At 44.8% G+C, this 15,608-nt stretch overlaps 1 protein-coding gene across 4 annotated transcripts in view; it reads right to left on the minus strand.

Annotated features, from left to right (window-relative positions):
* Positions 1-15,608, minus strand: part of WWOX (WW domain containing oxidoreductase) — a 907,225-nt gene that overhangs the window by 626,258 nt on the left and 265,359 nt on the right. For 3 of the 4 annotated variants that reach the window (XM_070388665.1, XM_070388666.1, XM_070388664.1), the window contains exon 8: positions 14,985-15,249. In XM_070388665.1, the coding sequence (XP_070244766.1) occupies positions 14,985-15,249 (265 nt within the window). Of the gene's footprint in view, positions 1-966; positions 1,637-14,984; positions 15,250-15,608 lie in introns of those variants that run through there. The other variant, XM_070388667.1, reaches the window with a different exon arrangement.

The following is a 15,608-nucleotide window of genomic DNA, read 5'->3' on the forward strand; positions in this document are numbered from 1 at the left end:
CTTGAACGGACCAAGAGAACAAGCAGCAAACCTGGACCAAATGAGAAGCTTTTCATCATTTTACTCTACGTGGGGGAGATGGCCTGTTTTCAGGAGAGCTTTTGCTGCCCCGGGATAATCCTGCTTCGGAAGAGCCATCATCTGAGATCTGAGGAAGGCCCTGGAAAGGCCTTTAATGAGGACCACGGTAAGAAAACAAATAGAACACACAGTCAGAACATCACCATTTGGTCTGAACATACGCCAACTCTGCAAAGTGCACAGCAAATTAAAATCACAGGGTGGGCACACATCATACGGCAATTCAACATCAGATAGACCGTCCTTCCAGGGGCTATCGTTTCAGATAGTCCTTGCAGAAATGCTTTCAGCCCACAAGTGGACGAGCCTTTTCCCCATTCACGATGCAAACAGCTCTTTGCCAGGATGATCGGTCAACACGGTGGGTGCTAATATGATAGTTCCATCATCAGATGGCATTGCAAATGTCATTACACATTTTAAACCATGTTAACATGGTTTGTTAATGTTGGTACTCACTAAAAGACCACAGCTATTTAAATAATGACTGGGCATGCTAATTTTTATACATATTATGGGGAAGTGACACTCTGGATATTCTAAATATTCTCTTCCTAAAATCTGTCTTGCATCATTCATTAAGGGTCATTACCAAAAAGATTTAAGCTAGATGTTTCAAAGGACTGCAGATTCACAATTCTAGTGATTACTTTTGTAAAAATTATTCAGATTATGTTTAATAAATGTGAAAAAATATTGAACATCAGCAGAAAATTACTGCATTGATTGAAATAAAAAATACTGGATATTACAATATACTCCCATATTAACTAACTCCCATATTAGATATCCTCAAGCAAGAATGTAATACAACTACCTTAAAAGCAGACTGCTGCTGCTGCTAAGTCGCTTCAGTCGTGTCCAACTCTGTGCGACCCCATAGATGGCAGCCCACCAGGCTCCCCCATCCCTGGGATTCTTCAGGCAAGCGTACTGGAGTGGGCTGCCAAAAGCAGACTAGACAGGGTAATATTTTGTCTGCCCTAAATAAAACTTAATGACCAGATAGTTTTTGCTCACACATGCACACATATACAGGCTCTTCAACAAAATGCCATCCACAGATGTGTATGTCCCACACGGAGTCTTGCCCATTTATCTCCCACGTTTAGTGACCAAACCAGAAGCTGTATAGCATCATCAGCATCACCTAACCACCATCATCATTTCAGTTTTAATGTGAGATCATGAGATCCCACATCGTAGCCTGCAGTGGACTTTTTTTTGCCTTCACCTCCTGCGTGGCTCACCACAAATCCAGGTTTGTTACTCAAGCCTTTGCTATAACATTGATCCTATCCTGATTTGAAATGTGGAACTTTGTGAAAGATGATTTTTTTTTCGCATCAATTTTTATTTTTTGGAAACATCGCACTGAAATCTTCTTTTGATTGCTGAGTTTTAATTTTGTCCCTAACCCTAGTCTTGGCCATACCATTGCTTCAGTCTTCTCTCCTTTTTGTGTTGACATGCTCACCTCCTCCGACACGACCTTCAAGGCTTAGTAAATGTCAGCTTCATTCTAGAATTTCCACTGACGACTCTCGTGTGTACCCTGCAAGGCAGAAAAGCACTGTGTCCAGCCGCATTCATCTCTCTTCACCCTCACGTGCTTTAAATCCCCAGCCCTTTTAAGGTAAGCACCCAGAGGCCAAGGAAAATGACGTGCTCACTTTCAAATTTTCACCCCATAAGTTAGCACACACAGCTCCCCATGAACGTTTCATCAGATAGGACGCGATTAAATGGTGTTAGAGCAGTAGTTTTCACAGGGTGGATTTTGGTAAGAGAGAGAGGTAAAACCAATAGTGGCTGGTAAAAATGGGTCACAATGAACATTTAAAAAAAATGAAATGCAACCAAGAAAAGAGGACACTGCCCACCACTGGAGACTGTTTTGTCAAACTTCTGACTCAGCCACATGCGTATTATACACACAGACACACATACATGGATACGCCTAAGTACGTATGCATCCGTTTATGTATTGCATAAAAAAATTTAATTTTTAAAAATTTTCTGTAAGACACTGATCTGGAACAACAGGACACTATGATCTGTCACTGACTACACGCCCCACCACGGTACAGAGAGGGAGAGTCCCAAAGTCATCCAAGTCTTTAGCAGTTTGAAAAAGAATCCGATTATCACCATGTTCAGAGAGCAGTCCTGGATAACTACGAAACCCTCAATACTAGAGTGGGTGGACTTGTTGGAGAATTTCTTAGGTACTAGCTAAGACATGACTATTAGTCTTTTATCAAATGAGTAACATATTTTTCTGGTTTAAATTAACATTACAAATATATATGAAACAAAACAGGTCCTGGTGAAAAGGATTTCAGTAAAGAAAAAAAATTTTAGGGCAACTGCTAAACTATCTTTGTATTGTTTAAAAACTCAATCGAGGTATTTCATTGACTTAATGGAATTCACCCTGTATTGGACCCCGACGGGGGAAAAAAAAATTGATCAGTGTTGATATGGTTCTGATTAAAATGTTTTATTCATCAACATTTTTTTTTAGAGCCTCTGGATCAAAACAGTAGGCTGAAATTGCAGGCTGTATCTTCCTCTCCTCTCTAATAGGTTTTTTAAGTATACACGCCTGTCTGCATGGTGTCACAAAGCAACCAACCCACTCCTTGTATCCTTAGTGTCTACTACCAGCCACATACATCGCCATCAGGAACTCCTCCTGTCTTTACAAACCGTCTTCAGTTACCTGGATACATAATGTTTTTCATGAAGGTGTATGTTGATATAAATAGCTTACTGGAAAACAACAGTGGGCAGAGGGGAAAGAGAACAGTCAAGAAACAAAAAAAGAAAAAGACCAAAAAAGGGATAAACACATATTTATTAAGCCCTTGGAGAACTGTGATTAGATATACACATACACACAGAAACACATTTGTGTCTGACTGAAAGTTTACCATCTGGGTAGCTGGCATGATGCTGGATAACAATAAATAATTAGTACTGTGTAAATCATATGGGGAAATAAGGTGAGGAAAAGAAAAAAAAACGTGAAAGCTTTCCAAAGTTCTGAACCTAGGATGCTTTATTTTTTTAAACCTAGGATGCTTTTACTAAACTCTTTTTCAAGGGGTATTGCAAAATCTCTTGAGTATTGACAATACAGACACATTTCCAAAAGTACAGACCAAGACAGAGTTGCTTTTGGTCTGGTGTAATTAAGAGATTCAGTGGAATATGCCTCTGCTTCAAAATAAATCACTTCATTAATTCCTATATGACCTGCTCCCAAGAAAGGATTTAAGGTGACTTAAGGAAAGAATAAACACAGAAGAAGGTGGACAAAATGTATCAGAATCACTAAAGACCAAAGGAGGTTGACATGCTACCAACAGCATTCATATGATTTGACAAAGCACAAAACTGGACTAGGCGCTCTGACAGTACATTATGATAATCGCATTATCAAGAGGAGGGTACTAAGGTAGCTCATGGGTCTTGCTTGGAGTTCAGCCTTAAAGAGTATTTCTCATGAACAGGGGATTGGCATGTTTTAGGGCCAAACGATAGACAAGATCTTTCACAATACTTCCTGTGTGTTCTTAGAAATCAGTCAATTTCAGGAAAATTCACAGTAACTGGAAGGATATAAAGAAAACCAGCACATGCCCAAGGGTTGAGCTGGCCTTAATCCTCTGACAATCTAAAGATCTGGGAAACTGGTTCCTCTTTTATAAAGAGAAAAAGAACCCAAGGCCCAGAGGGTAGTGTGACTTGCCCACGATAAGAGGAGGAAAGGCTGGGATGCAGAGCCTGATTTCTGCAACTTGGACCCCCACGCATGGCCTTTCTGCTACATGGTGATGAATTCTTCTTTCACAAAACAGGCTGACATGCTCTTCTCAGCTCTACCCACCCCTCTGTTGGGAGGGGACCGTGGGAACGGAATGGATAGGTGAGCTCTGGCCAATAGGGAGCTGTGGCCATGGCTGCTTTCGGCTGCCCTGGTCCTCGAAGCCTATAGAACACACACTTCTTTCCAGAAAACTCACAGTGAAATCTCCCACCCTGCACCCAATATGGGCCAAATCTGCACATCACAGCCCAACACGGAGGCATGTCAATGGTCAGGTAGATTCAGGAAAGATTAGCTAAATTCTTAATTTGTTTTTGATTTTGGCTATGCGTTCAAATATGAAGCTGGCAGAGATGAAGTGACACTGGAAGATGTGATGCATGAATTTGTGTTTAAGGGGAAAGCAAATCACAGAGAAGAGACTATTCCAGGTTCAGGATGAAGGAAGCTGGTATGTTCCCTCACTTTTCACCCACAAGAAGTATGCCAACTCATGTCTAATGGTTATAACAGAGGGAATAAAAACAGAAGAAATCTGTATTTCTTTCATCACTGGGTATCCTCCAGATTCTACTTCTTTTGAAATAAGTTGCATTTTTCTTTTCCTTTGAAACATCTTCATAACACCTTCTTTACAGGGAACGTGCCCAGGGTGAATGCCTAGGTCTCGGCCACTCTAACCACATTACCCGACCTTTGATGGTTACAGTCGACAGAGAGACAGATGGCGCATAGCACACACCCACGCCAGCGGGAGGAGTCATGTTCTGAGAAGGAAAAACAGACCGACGGCATTCACCTGCCTCAGAATATTAAAATATCCCCCCCAAATTCTAAAGTTCCCAGATTTTACAGCTTTTTTTTTCTTTTTCTTTTAAAGAGTGAGAATACTAAGAAAACAGTACAAAGCTCTCAGTAGTTGATATACAGTATTTTTTTTGGATCAGGCAAATAGACTTTTTATAACTTTTCTGTGAAACGAGAGCCTCTGTGGCTCAGGTTACTTGGACACCCGCTCTGTTTATTCTTCCCTTTTCTGAGCAGTCAGGGGAGATTTCTCTCAGTACTTCAAATAAATAAGATATCCAGCTGAACAAACACCACACACTCCTGCCGATTACTTTGGCTTTGGAAAGAATATTTCACTTTCTTTTTTTCAAAAAATGTAAATTATTAAAGAGACCCCCATCCTATGAAACTCAAAGATAACATGTTTCAAGTGCTGCAGATTCTATACAAGGTGGTAGACGGTGAAGCCCAGCTGGGGGAAAAGGGCATGATCTTCCACAAGGGAAATTCGAATATTACTAAATAAGATACTTCACATCGTATACCTCTTAACAGGAGTGGTTTTGGAACATGAGAACCAAATTTCAGGGTGCACAATCTCTTATTTCTCCCAAACAGCAACACGGAAGTTGTTTTTCTTTCTTAGATTCCTACCTAAAATAGACCCTAAAACTACAACAACAACAACAACAAATCTGAAGACTTATGCATGGTCTAGAATAAGAATTATATTCTATGTGGGCTTTGAATGATCAGTGAGCCTCATCAACCTTTATGGCTTAAAAAAAAAAAAGTCTAGGATCTCTGGACAATTTTTGAAAGTTAAATCAAAACTCAGAAATACGTGTATTTTTTTAGAAAGAAAATTTGGGCCACTGATGAACATGGCCCCCTCTGCTCAATCAGCATGAAAACAAATACTTGACTTTAAGAAACACAATCCATATGTTTCTTTATTCTCTTCATAGGCTTTCTTACTAAAAGACTAAATCATATCTCTCTCATTATGAGACAAAAGTGCAAAATAATAAACACTCACACACACACATATACACACACACACATTTTGTTTTCGTATAGGTGCATCTGGTACCCCTCAGCCCAGAGAGAGGAAAGACAAGAATGCAGAAAGAATGCAACAAGAGCAAGACAAAGACACGCACATCAATAACGAATGCTACGGCTTAGGGCCAAGAACGAGCAAGGCCTAAGTCTGCCACCAGAATGCTTACCAAAAGGCGTGTGCGCACGTGCACGCACACACACTCTCACACACATACACACACACGCACGCGCGCGTGTGCACAAACTCACACAGAAAGACTGAATAAACCCTAATTTGTGAAGTACGAGATGGCCCTGAGGCTTCCTGCTTCCCCTATTCACACCACTGTGAGATCCTCTCGAGTGTGGCTCAGACCCACTGACCTGCTTCCACCATACAGAATGGGCCAAAGTTATGAGCTGTCCCTTCTGGGGTTTGGTCACACAGGGCTGTGCCTCCAAGAGGCCTCCAGTTAAGAGACAGAGGGGAAGCAAAGTCTTCAGTCACCCAGGCCATTAGGATCTGAACCCCGGCAATAAGCACGCGAGCTTGAAGTGCACCATTCCCTGGCTGAGCCTTGAAACAGCAACAGCCAGGCTGACGTTTGGACTGCAACCTGAAAGCTGACCGTAAGCAGAGGGGCCGGGTTCCAGACCCAGAGGCGCTGGGAGAGACGTCGAGGGAGCGGCACCCTTCTAAAAGAACACGGGACGAAACAGGTGCTCCCAGGAAACAACTCCCACTCTGGCGAGTCTGCGTGTCACGGATGGTGCCCCCTGGGTTCCTGACTCAGTTACTGTGACGCAGGCAGAGTCACTGAAAGAACCTGGGATCTGAAAGATGCCCAGAAGAGCTCTGGGGCTGAAAGAGTACCTCTGGAATCTTCACAGGCCAGTCATGCCCCAGGGAAGCCCAGCATTTTCAACAACGTGAACAATGCCCACAGCAGTACCAAAAGGGCCAACCCTGAAGTCAAACGCACTTAACTGAAAGCACTTCTTTCTGTTCCACAGTCCTGTCCTGCCTACAGCTTTTGGCATTTAACTGTCCATCCTTTCATAAAATTAGGGCGATAGTCTACAGTGGTAGATTTGTCTTTCATCCAGAGTTTTCAGCACAAAGCATATGAACCAGCATGGGTCTCCTTTTTGAAAAAAATTTCCATTCAAACTACACGGTAAAATCCACAAGTCCTGGGACATGATATCTCAGTTTAGTGACTCATTTTACAGAGAAGGAAACCGAGGCCCACCGAGAGTGAGTGGCTTGTTCTGAGAGCAGACGTCTGAGGACAGCAAGCTCCACAGTGACCTTCGGTGGGACGAGACACAGAAACTAAGCCCTCGAGGGTGGCGCCTGCCGTCCAGCAGGTCCTCGGGGCACATGAGAACATGTGTCCCACCGTCATTCAAGGCACACACTTCTCTCAGTGTAGTCAGGAGGGCAGAGTTTATGGGTTTCAGCTTCTGAATGGTTCGGAACCCCAGGTTCAAAGTTCTCCCTATTGCTGCTGGGAAAACAGTACCTTCCGCCTCACAAGGAAAAACCAACATGTCCGGTGGTTTATACGAAAATCAATGTTCACAGAATAAACATTTCAGAAACAGCATCACAGGGCAACACAAACTCCTGGCGTCTGTTTAATCATGCTGGCCTCCGATAGCGAAACTGCGCAGAGGCCAAAAATCACTGGAAAGAAGTATGAAATTGGAGAAAAGGAAACTGGAGGGGGAGGATCAAAGAAGGCACCACTAACTTAAAAGTAATAAAAGAGCTAGGAAGGGAGTTAAAAAGAGGCAGTGCATTACCCAAGTGCCGGCGGGGACACACAAGCAAAGGAAACGAGGAAGATAAAACTGGGGGAATTTCAAATCCTGGTTAAATGTTCATTAAATAATTTGTCACACGTATTAAGGCCAGATAGTCATTTTTTCCCCCTCTCGGGTGCTCATTCGGGAACAAAGGCCTGACCAGACTTAAAACACTGCATCACGAGGCAGAGAAAACACAGTGGTGACGTGCCGCAGCCTCATAGAGCCAGGCGTGCCTTCCTGCTCTTTGTTTCCAACAGGAAAGGGCAACTCTTTCCTCAAAGCGAGGGGCGCCCTTAGCTTCAGTGGGCCGCCAGGAGGGCTGACATTGAGCAACTCAGGGCTATACTGTACGTGGTACTTGTATGCCTAACGTTCAAAGGGAAAATCAGAACTTCTGGGATGGACTCGGGGCCATGGTTAGGAGCATGAGCATCTTTGAGCAATGGGAAGTGAAGCAACCTTTCCCTTGTCTGAAAAAATAATGGCGAAGATGATGATAACATTTACTGCATATCTAATGCATCATGCTCTGAATGCTATATCCTCACCATCTTTCACCCTTGACACAAGTCGATAACAGCATCACCAGCGAGTGTTTACTGAACAGCTGGCGCGTCCCTGCCCTTGCTCAATTCTCAACACAACGCAGGAGGCAGGCGGGCCACCCTGGTTTTGTGCAGAGACGTTAACCAGGGGATGAAATGTGCCCAGGAGTTAGCAAGTGGGGAGCGCTGGGGTGGAAGCCCAGAACTGCCTGCCTCCAAAGCCCCTCCTCTCCCTCCCACGCCTTATGCATTTCCCCTCCACGCCCGCACCTCTGGGTGGCCCCTCACGTGTCGCCGGGAGTTCAGAGCTGAGTGGCTGGGTTCTAGTCCTGTGGACTGGCTGTGTGACTCTGGGTGGAGAGAGAGGGTGTCCCAAGTCTCAGCTGTTTATCTACACATTCTGAACTGCAATTCCCTGCCCGCCTCAGAGAGACTCACAATAAGGAAGGAATTCATGACCGTGATTCATTAAGCGCCTAATCATTTTCTGTTTATTTACAAATATTTACTGAGCATGAGCCTTCCAGACCAAGGACACCGTAGTACGGAGGCAACAACGGCACTTTTAAGACAGACGTTAAACACGAGACTGTGGGATTATTTCTCTAAATTGCATCTGTGTTCAACATTACGAAGGTGAGATCCCCGGCTCCTTCGTTGACTCGGCTGGCATGTGTCGATGGGCGTGTTATCACACACCGGACACTAACACATGAGGAGCGGTGGCTCTTATAAAAGCACGTCACGGGGGACCCTGATCAAACGCGGATCTAAGGCTTCTGTGAGCTGTGATGCTCGGATCGAGTTCTGAAGGATGGCTACAAAGTAACCAGGCATGGAGGGGAGGCACATTAGAGGGCAGCGTGCTTCAGCCCCGGAGAAGGAAGGAGGCCGGGCTGGAAGCGCCTGCAGGTAAGGCTGGGTAAATGTGAGGGGACCAGATTGGGCCAGGTTCCTACCATTTAATTCTCACTTACTTCCACAATGACTCTATAGATGGCACTCCCGTTAGACAGATGAGGCAACGTTATGTGCACAGGAGAGTCTGCTCAGAAGCCATCATCCTACCCTTTTTCCTTGCCATCAGATCTTGCCTTTCACCCTAGAAACACAAAATGCCAAAAGGCACTCACTCTCCCAGCCTCCTTGCACCCACGGTCTGGACAGGTAGCTCAATCCTGGCCAACAGGAGCTGAGAAGTCTGTGAGGGAAGACAGTTCTGAGATAGAATGTTCTCCTCCTTGATAAAGGAAGAAAGCATGCGAAGAGGGATCTCATTCCTCCCACCCTGACTTCACAGGTGAAGTTGTGAAGGTTGGTGCTGCTGCAGCCATCATTCCTCAGGAGGGAAAAATCAGGACAATCACAGAGAACCTGCCTAAATATTAGCCAAAGAACACCCTGGCTGCCTAGGGACTTCAACAAACAAACAAACAAAAACCTCTGTTATTCCAACAACTTTTACTTGGATGTTGACTCACAGCCCAAAACATCTAAAAAATGTTTGGCAAAAAATGAGCCTGAGAGAAGGTGAATCACTTCAAAATTATACAACTAAAAAAGGGGGGGGGATGTGAATTCTGAACATATGCCTGCTGATTCTAAATCCCATGCTCTTTTTCATTTGATCATATCTTCTAGACTTTGAATTGGGCAAACACTGTAAACCTTAAAGCTCCAAACAGAATTGGGAGATGATTAATGAAACCAATGCTAATGATACCCCTGAAAAAGAAGAAGAATGTCTGAGGCTCTGGGGACGTGGCCTCAGCAAGGGGAAGAACCCACCACGGGGGGAGAAGGGGTGGTTACAGAGAAGCCGAAGTGTGGCCCAACCACAGAGGGGTCCTAGGAGTCTGGTTTTCTAACATATCTACCCTGGCAAGAGCAAGGCAGCCAGAGGATTCAGCCCTCACTCAGGAGTCTCAAAATATCTAGATTAGTGAAGAATGTGCTGAAATTCCCACTTTGAAAACCATGTTTCCTCCTCTCAGCGAAGAAAAAGGCTTTTCTACTCCAATGTACCTGCAGAGATTCAGACAGGGACTTTTGTCCTTGATCAGATCCAGAGCATGGTCAACAAGAGGTATTTAAAGGGGAGGAGTGGGGGAGGGGTAGTATTTTTCTAAAATACTAATTTAAAGAACAAATCAACATCTATTATCTCCTTCATTATGTTTTAAATTGTACAGCTATAAATCACCCTGCTGCGGGTTATTCAAGGGCAGAATTACCAGGCTTGGCTTTCCCGAAGGTTAGAAGAACAACATCGTGTGCTTTTGCTAGTTATAATTTATAACTGTGCAACAGGAACAACATCATGAGCCCATCCATTAGCGGGGTGGCTGCGCATCTGGTAAACTCAGCACAAGGACTGAGTGCGGCCCCAGGAAACGTAACCCAATCGTTTCAGAAGTTCCACAAACTCAAGTTGCTTTTTTTTTTAATGTAAAACGATTTGAAAATGCGGCCCCCCTAAAACATCTGCTAAGCTCTTGCTACCCTAACACATGATACTCTTTCTACCATTGCCTGCCAACGCAAATATGTGGCTGCACAAAACACTCTAAGGGGCACGTGATGGGGGCTCAGCTTCAAATTTACATCCTGATGGCCAAAGGCTGGCAGGGACCTAGGAATCTGAGCTGAGACGTGGTTGGCCAGGACGGCAAGTTTCTGTGGGGGAGAGGGGGGGAGGGGGTGCGCTTCACGAAGGTGCTTTCAGATGTGTTAAAAAGGAAACAACCGCAGGGCTGGGCCATGTGGCGGGGCTGGCGGTGTATTTCACAAAGAAAACGAACCTGGACAAGCAGCTGGCCAACGGTCTACCGGCTGATAGTCCAACTTCTTGAACAAGCTGGGTGAGTCCCCTGTGCTTTTTCAGTGTTTCTAACGTAAAAGTGCCGTAAGCAGTGAGTGAAGGCATTCACGCTGATGCATTTAGGCTTCATGGTGTCTGGCCTTACCGGTCAAGCTGCTTCCTACTTGGGTGCATGGCAACAATTGAAAAATACTAGCCAAAACTACTTTTGAGAACCTCTTATATCACTAGATAAAACAACACACCTGGTTTTGTGAATTAAGCCCCAGAAAGTAATATGTACATATAAATGCATTATATACACATGCATATACTATATATAAATGCATCCATATGCAACACGCAATTTTAGAGTCCATATGAAAATGTGATTTTAGAGGTATTTAAATAAAAAGCAAGATGGGCAGGACAATAAGCAGGTAACACAGATGGATGGATGTGACTTTAAACCAGAAAGCTTCTGTCAACTCGAGTTTCCTTCAAGATGTTGATCAAGCAGCTAAAGAACCCTGTTATCTTTTTTAAAACAATATTCTAGAAAATCCTAGTCTCATTTTTATCTATTATTTTAACTGTAACATAAGTTGGAGGGAGGAGAGAAAAATGCTTGTCTCCCCAGAAACCCCCACATACCAGTCGTGACCTCTGGACCCCAGAGGAAGACGTGTCAGAGACAGGCTCCACCAGTAGGGGTCTCTGTGTCGAGAATTAATCCCTAAGAGTTTCTCATTAGTGATTATTATACTGCAGGCGGCCAAAATGGAAATATTAATTAATTTCAAAGTGATAATGCATTTACAGCAACAATTAGAAATGTATAACTGTAAAAGGGCAACATTTAAAAGACAGATTACATTTAATAAAGTTGCACAAGAACATCCAATTGTAAAATTACTAATCTGCAACAATATTCCTTAAAGAGGCACTTAAAATAGCCTGACTCCATGAAGGGTGACCTAATTACTGTAACTAAAGTCACTGTAGTCACAGCAAGTCACAGCAAATAAAAAAGGGACGTTGATATTAGAATACTGCTGTTTAATACTTGAGGGAGCCGGCGACGGCGGAGAAGAAAGGCGGGCCTTCCCAGCACGAGGCTGTGCTGTGTTTGTTTCCTCGGCCTTGGACACTGGAGTGTACACTCCAGCAACTCTGAGGTGCAAAGGAAAAGGCGCGATGGCAGAGCGCACAGAACACGAGCCCCTGGGTGACTGGGACCCTGCACCTGTGCTCAGGCTCTCCATGAGCATTTCAGATCCAACTTCTGCATGGGGTGGGAACGTGGATGTAACGACATGGTTTAGGTCGAAAAGCAGGTCTGCATTAAATGGCAGAAGCGTGCCCTTCACCCAGAAAACAATGTCTCAGCGTCACAGAAGCAGTGCTGAGCCCCGCACAGAAGGATAAGACCCCAGGCTGACTCTTCCAGGGAGTCCAGTCTGTCCTACCAGCAAAATAGTAGATCCCTGGTCTCCCTGGGGCAGAGACCTCTCCCACATACAGAGTCCTACACGTTCATGGAAGAGAAGTGACTGGCTGTGAGCTTCACAGGGAGCCCATTCCACCTCTTTATGAATCTCAGTCATGTGGGATTCTGATGTCTAAGAAACACCACCAAATACCTAGATACATCCATTACTGTCAATCCTCACAGCAACCTGTGTTGCCATTTTGGTTGAGAGGTAACAAGCTCAGGAAGGCCAAACGTCTGGCCCGAGTTCTCCCAATGCCAAGGGAGAGAGCTGGGCTTGAGCATCAGGATCACGAGCAAGAGAGCTGGTTGCTCTGCTCGCCCAGGCAGCAGCCCTCTCACACTCAGCACCACGAGGAAGCCCTGTCAAGCCCTTTTCCTAGCACAGGCTAAGGGCTTACCTCCCTTTCACAGAGCACTCCACCACTGCCGAAACAACTTAGAATTCAGTGCAGTTTTTTTTTTTTTGGTTATGTCACCAATTTTCTCCAACCCTTCTCAAGGGTTATCTGCTCATTTTCCCAAATGCCCCGTTCACCCAGAGCCACAGAGACCAGTTCTTGTTTGATTTGGTGCCCCAGGCTGCCCCAGGCATTTTCCTGACTGGAGGACCAGGGACCAGGGCTGGGAGGAGGCCAAGGTGTGCATACACTGGATGGGGAAGGGGGGAAGGAGCCCCGTGCACTGGGCGTCGGGCATCACTGGACCAGCTCCCAGTACGGTGAGTGGGGGCCTTCTCCTAATACCCTGTGCCACCCGCCTGTATGGTAACACTTCTGCCTAGGCTTCCAACTCCACACTTGGCTTTTCCACTTGGTTTGTGTCCTGACCAGAGTTACCACCAAACACTATTAGTTATTAATACCACCCAATTCTCTGTGATCACGACATGGCTACCTGCCTGGCACTTTCAGAAACCCTCCCGACACATCCAAGGAGCCTACAATACAGCCCGACTTAGCTAAACACGTGTTTACATGCTGTGTTCATGTGAAGTACTAGATCCCCTAACCCAAGAAACAGAAAACCACTCACCCCACTTTTTACTTTCCCAGAGCCAGCCTTCCTCCTCCTCCCCCTTGCACCATCCAGGGTTTTTAAGCCCTGGGATCTCATCACAGAATAAGAATCGTTGTCACTGTCCATCAAGGAGCCCTCAGTGAGTGGAGTCCACATCCAGCAGTGTACAGATGGTTACACCACCCTCCATGATGGTCTGAGTCATCACAGACCCACAGCGGGCTCTTTCCCATCATATTCCTCTGACTAGAGAAATCCGGAAGAAGAAAGAAGCAAGACTCTGGTTTCACAGAAAGGAGTTCTTTCGCTTCCACCAATATTCAAATAAATACAAGTGAGAAAATTCAAGACCCAGAAATTACAAATTATACTTGATGATTGGTCCACTGGTCATGAAGGTGCAGGGCCAGTGGAAAGTGAGAAAGGACGCTCCTCTCTCCTCTCCCACTTCCTAAGCGTGAACAACTCATCCACAGGCCAGACCAATATTCTTAAGACAATGAGCCAAAATCATGGCCAAAGATGCCCTTGCAGAAAACCTACTCTCATGCAATCACAGAAAATCAGGCAATAGGGGATCATCAGAAGCCTGTGACACACACTCCCCTTGAACTTGGAGAACTGCTCTCCAGAGCTCCTCTCACTTCTTTGGTTAAGTATTCAACTCCTGGATTATATCTATTCACTTTGCATAAGAAACACCTACGTGATTCAAATTTTTAAAACGCGCTTACTTTATTCCTATGCACATCAAAAGATTTTCCTTGTTGTTGTAGATTTTCCGTGCTGTGTTGTCATCCACGAACATGAAGTTTAAGTAGGTGGGAAATTTTAGAGGCCTGTATTTTAGAAAAGTACCATACCAAAAATATTGTGTACAATGCACACTCTTCACTCAAATGACTTCCTACTCAATGCTTTCATGAAAGAAGTGTTCAGAGACAGCTGTGAGAGGGCCATCCAAAACAGGAAAACTTCACACTTACCTTGTGAAGTCCAAGTCGAAACACGGTAGTCTGAAGCACCCAAAAGGACTTACCTTTGGTGAAGTACAGAATAAAATGTGCCTCCAGCTGACACAGGATGCTCCAGGAGAGGTTTACACCCATTAAAGGAAGCATTTAGAGCAAAAATACAGACTCTCAATGGAAACGAAGGAGCCACATTTGCTGAGAATGCAAAAGTCACAAACCCATGCTATTTACCTACTAACACAAAACAGTTTAGAAGGACTGTGCTTATTGGGGAAAAAAAACAAAAAGATCACATCAAATGTAAACAAACCATCTCCATCAGCCATATTAACACAATAGCAAAAACGCACATCTTCTCTCTGGGCCTTGGAGACATCTCTAGAGAAACAGATGTGAACTCAAGTCAACTGAAATGTGCTCAAGTGCCCCTCCTCATCCCTCTAAAAGGTCTGATGACGTGATGCTCAAGACCAGACTCATCCTCATGAGAGGTGAGAGGCCAAGGAAGCGAGTGTGCCTGGGTTTCTCTAGTACCCTTTCCGGAGAGGCGCACTAGAGGTGTGCATGGCAGCTGCGGCTGCTGACTCACCATGGACTTGGTGAAGGGTCTCGCCAAGGTGAAGAGCAGCGTGTACACCCACCAGCCACGGTGAAGGGCGGAGTACATCATGTTCCCGGGGTGCACTGCATTCGACGTGACCCCGCGGGGGGACAGGCGACGGTGGAGCTCGTTGGAGAATAGGATGTTGCACAGTTTGGACCGGTTGTAGGCCAGCATGGCCCAGTAGTCGTTTTTCGATGGAGAAAGGCGGCTAAAGTCTAGTTTTCCCGAGGAATCGTTAATATCTGTAAATCTAAAAAAAAAAGAAAATGTGATATGAATCCGTCAGCCCCTGACTTCTGATATAGCTTTGAGTTTTTATTAGAAATCTGAGAAAACCATGCAGAGATGACTAAAATCTCAATTGGGTGAACATCGAAACAAAGTCTTAAAGAGAGACGATGGTGATTCCACAATAGAAACCAACCGGGTCCAAACACACACTTAATAAAGGGCCAGACTCATAAACGGAGTGGTCTTCACTGGACCCCCATCCACTACCCCTGCTTCTAACATCTATTTTTTCAAAACCTTCAACAGGAAGTTCAAGGATAATTCAATTAAACGGGAAAACATGTTAAATAAAGGGCTGCTGCTTTTGGAAGCAGAAAG

This window comes from Bos mutus, chromosome 18 (genome assembly GCF_027580195.1).
Source record: "Bos mutus isolate GX-2022 chromosome 18, NWIPB_WYAK_1.1, whole genome shotgun sequence".
Taxonomy (NCBI): domain Eukaryota; kingdom Metazoa; phylum Chordata; class Mammalia; order Artiodactyla; family Bovidae; genus Bos; species Bos mutus.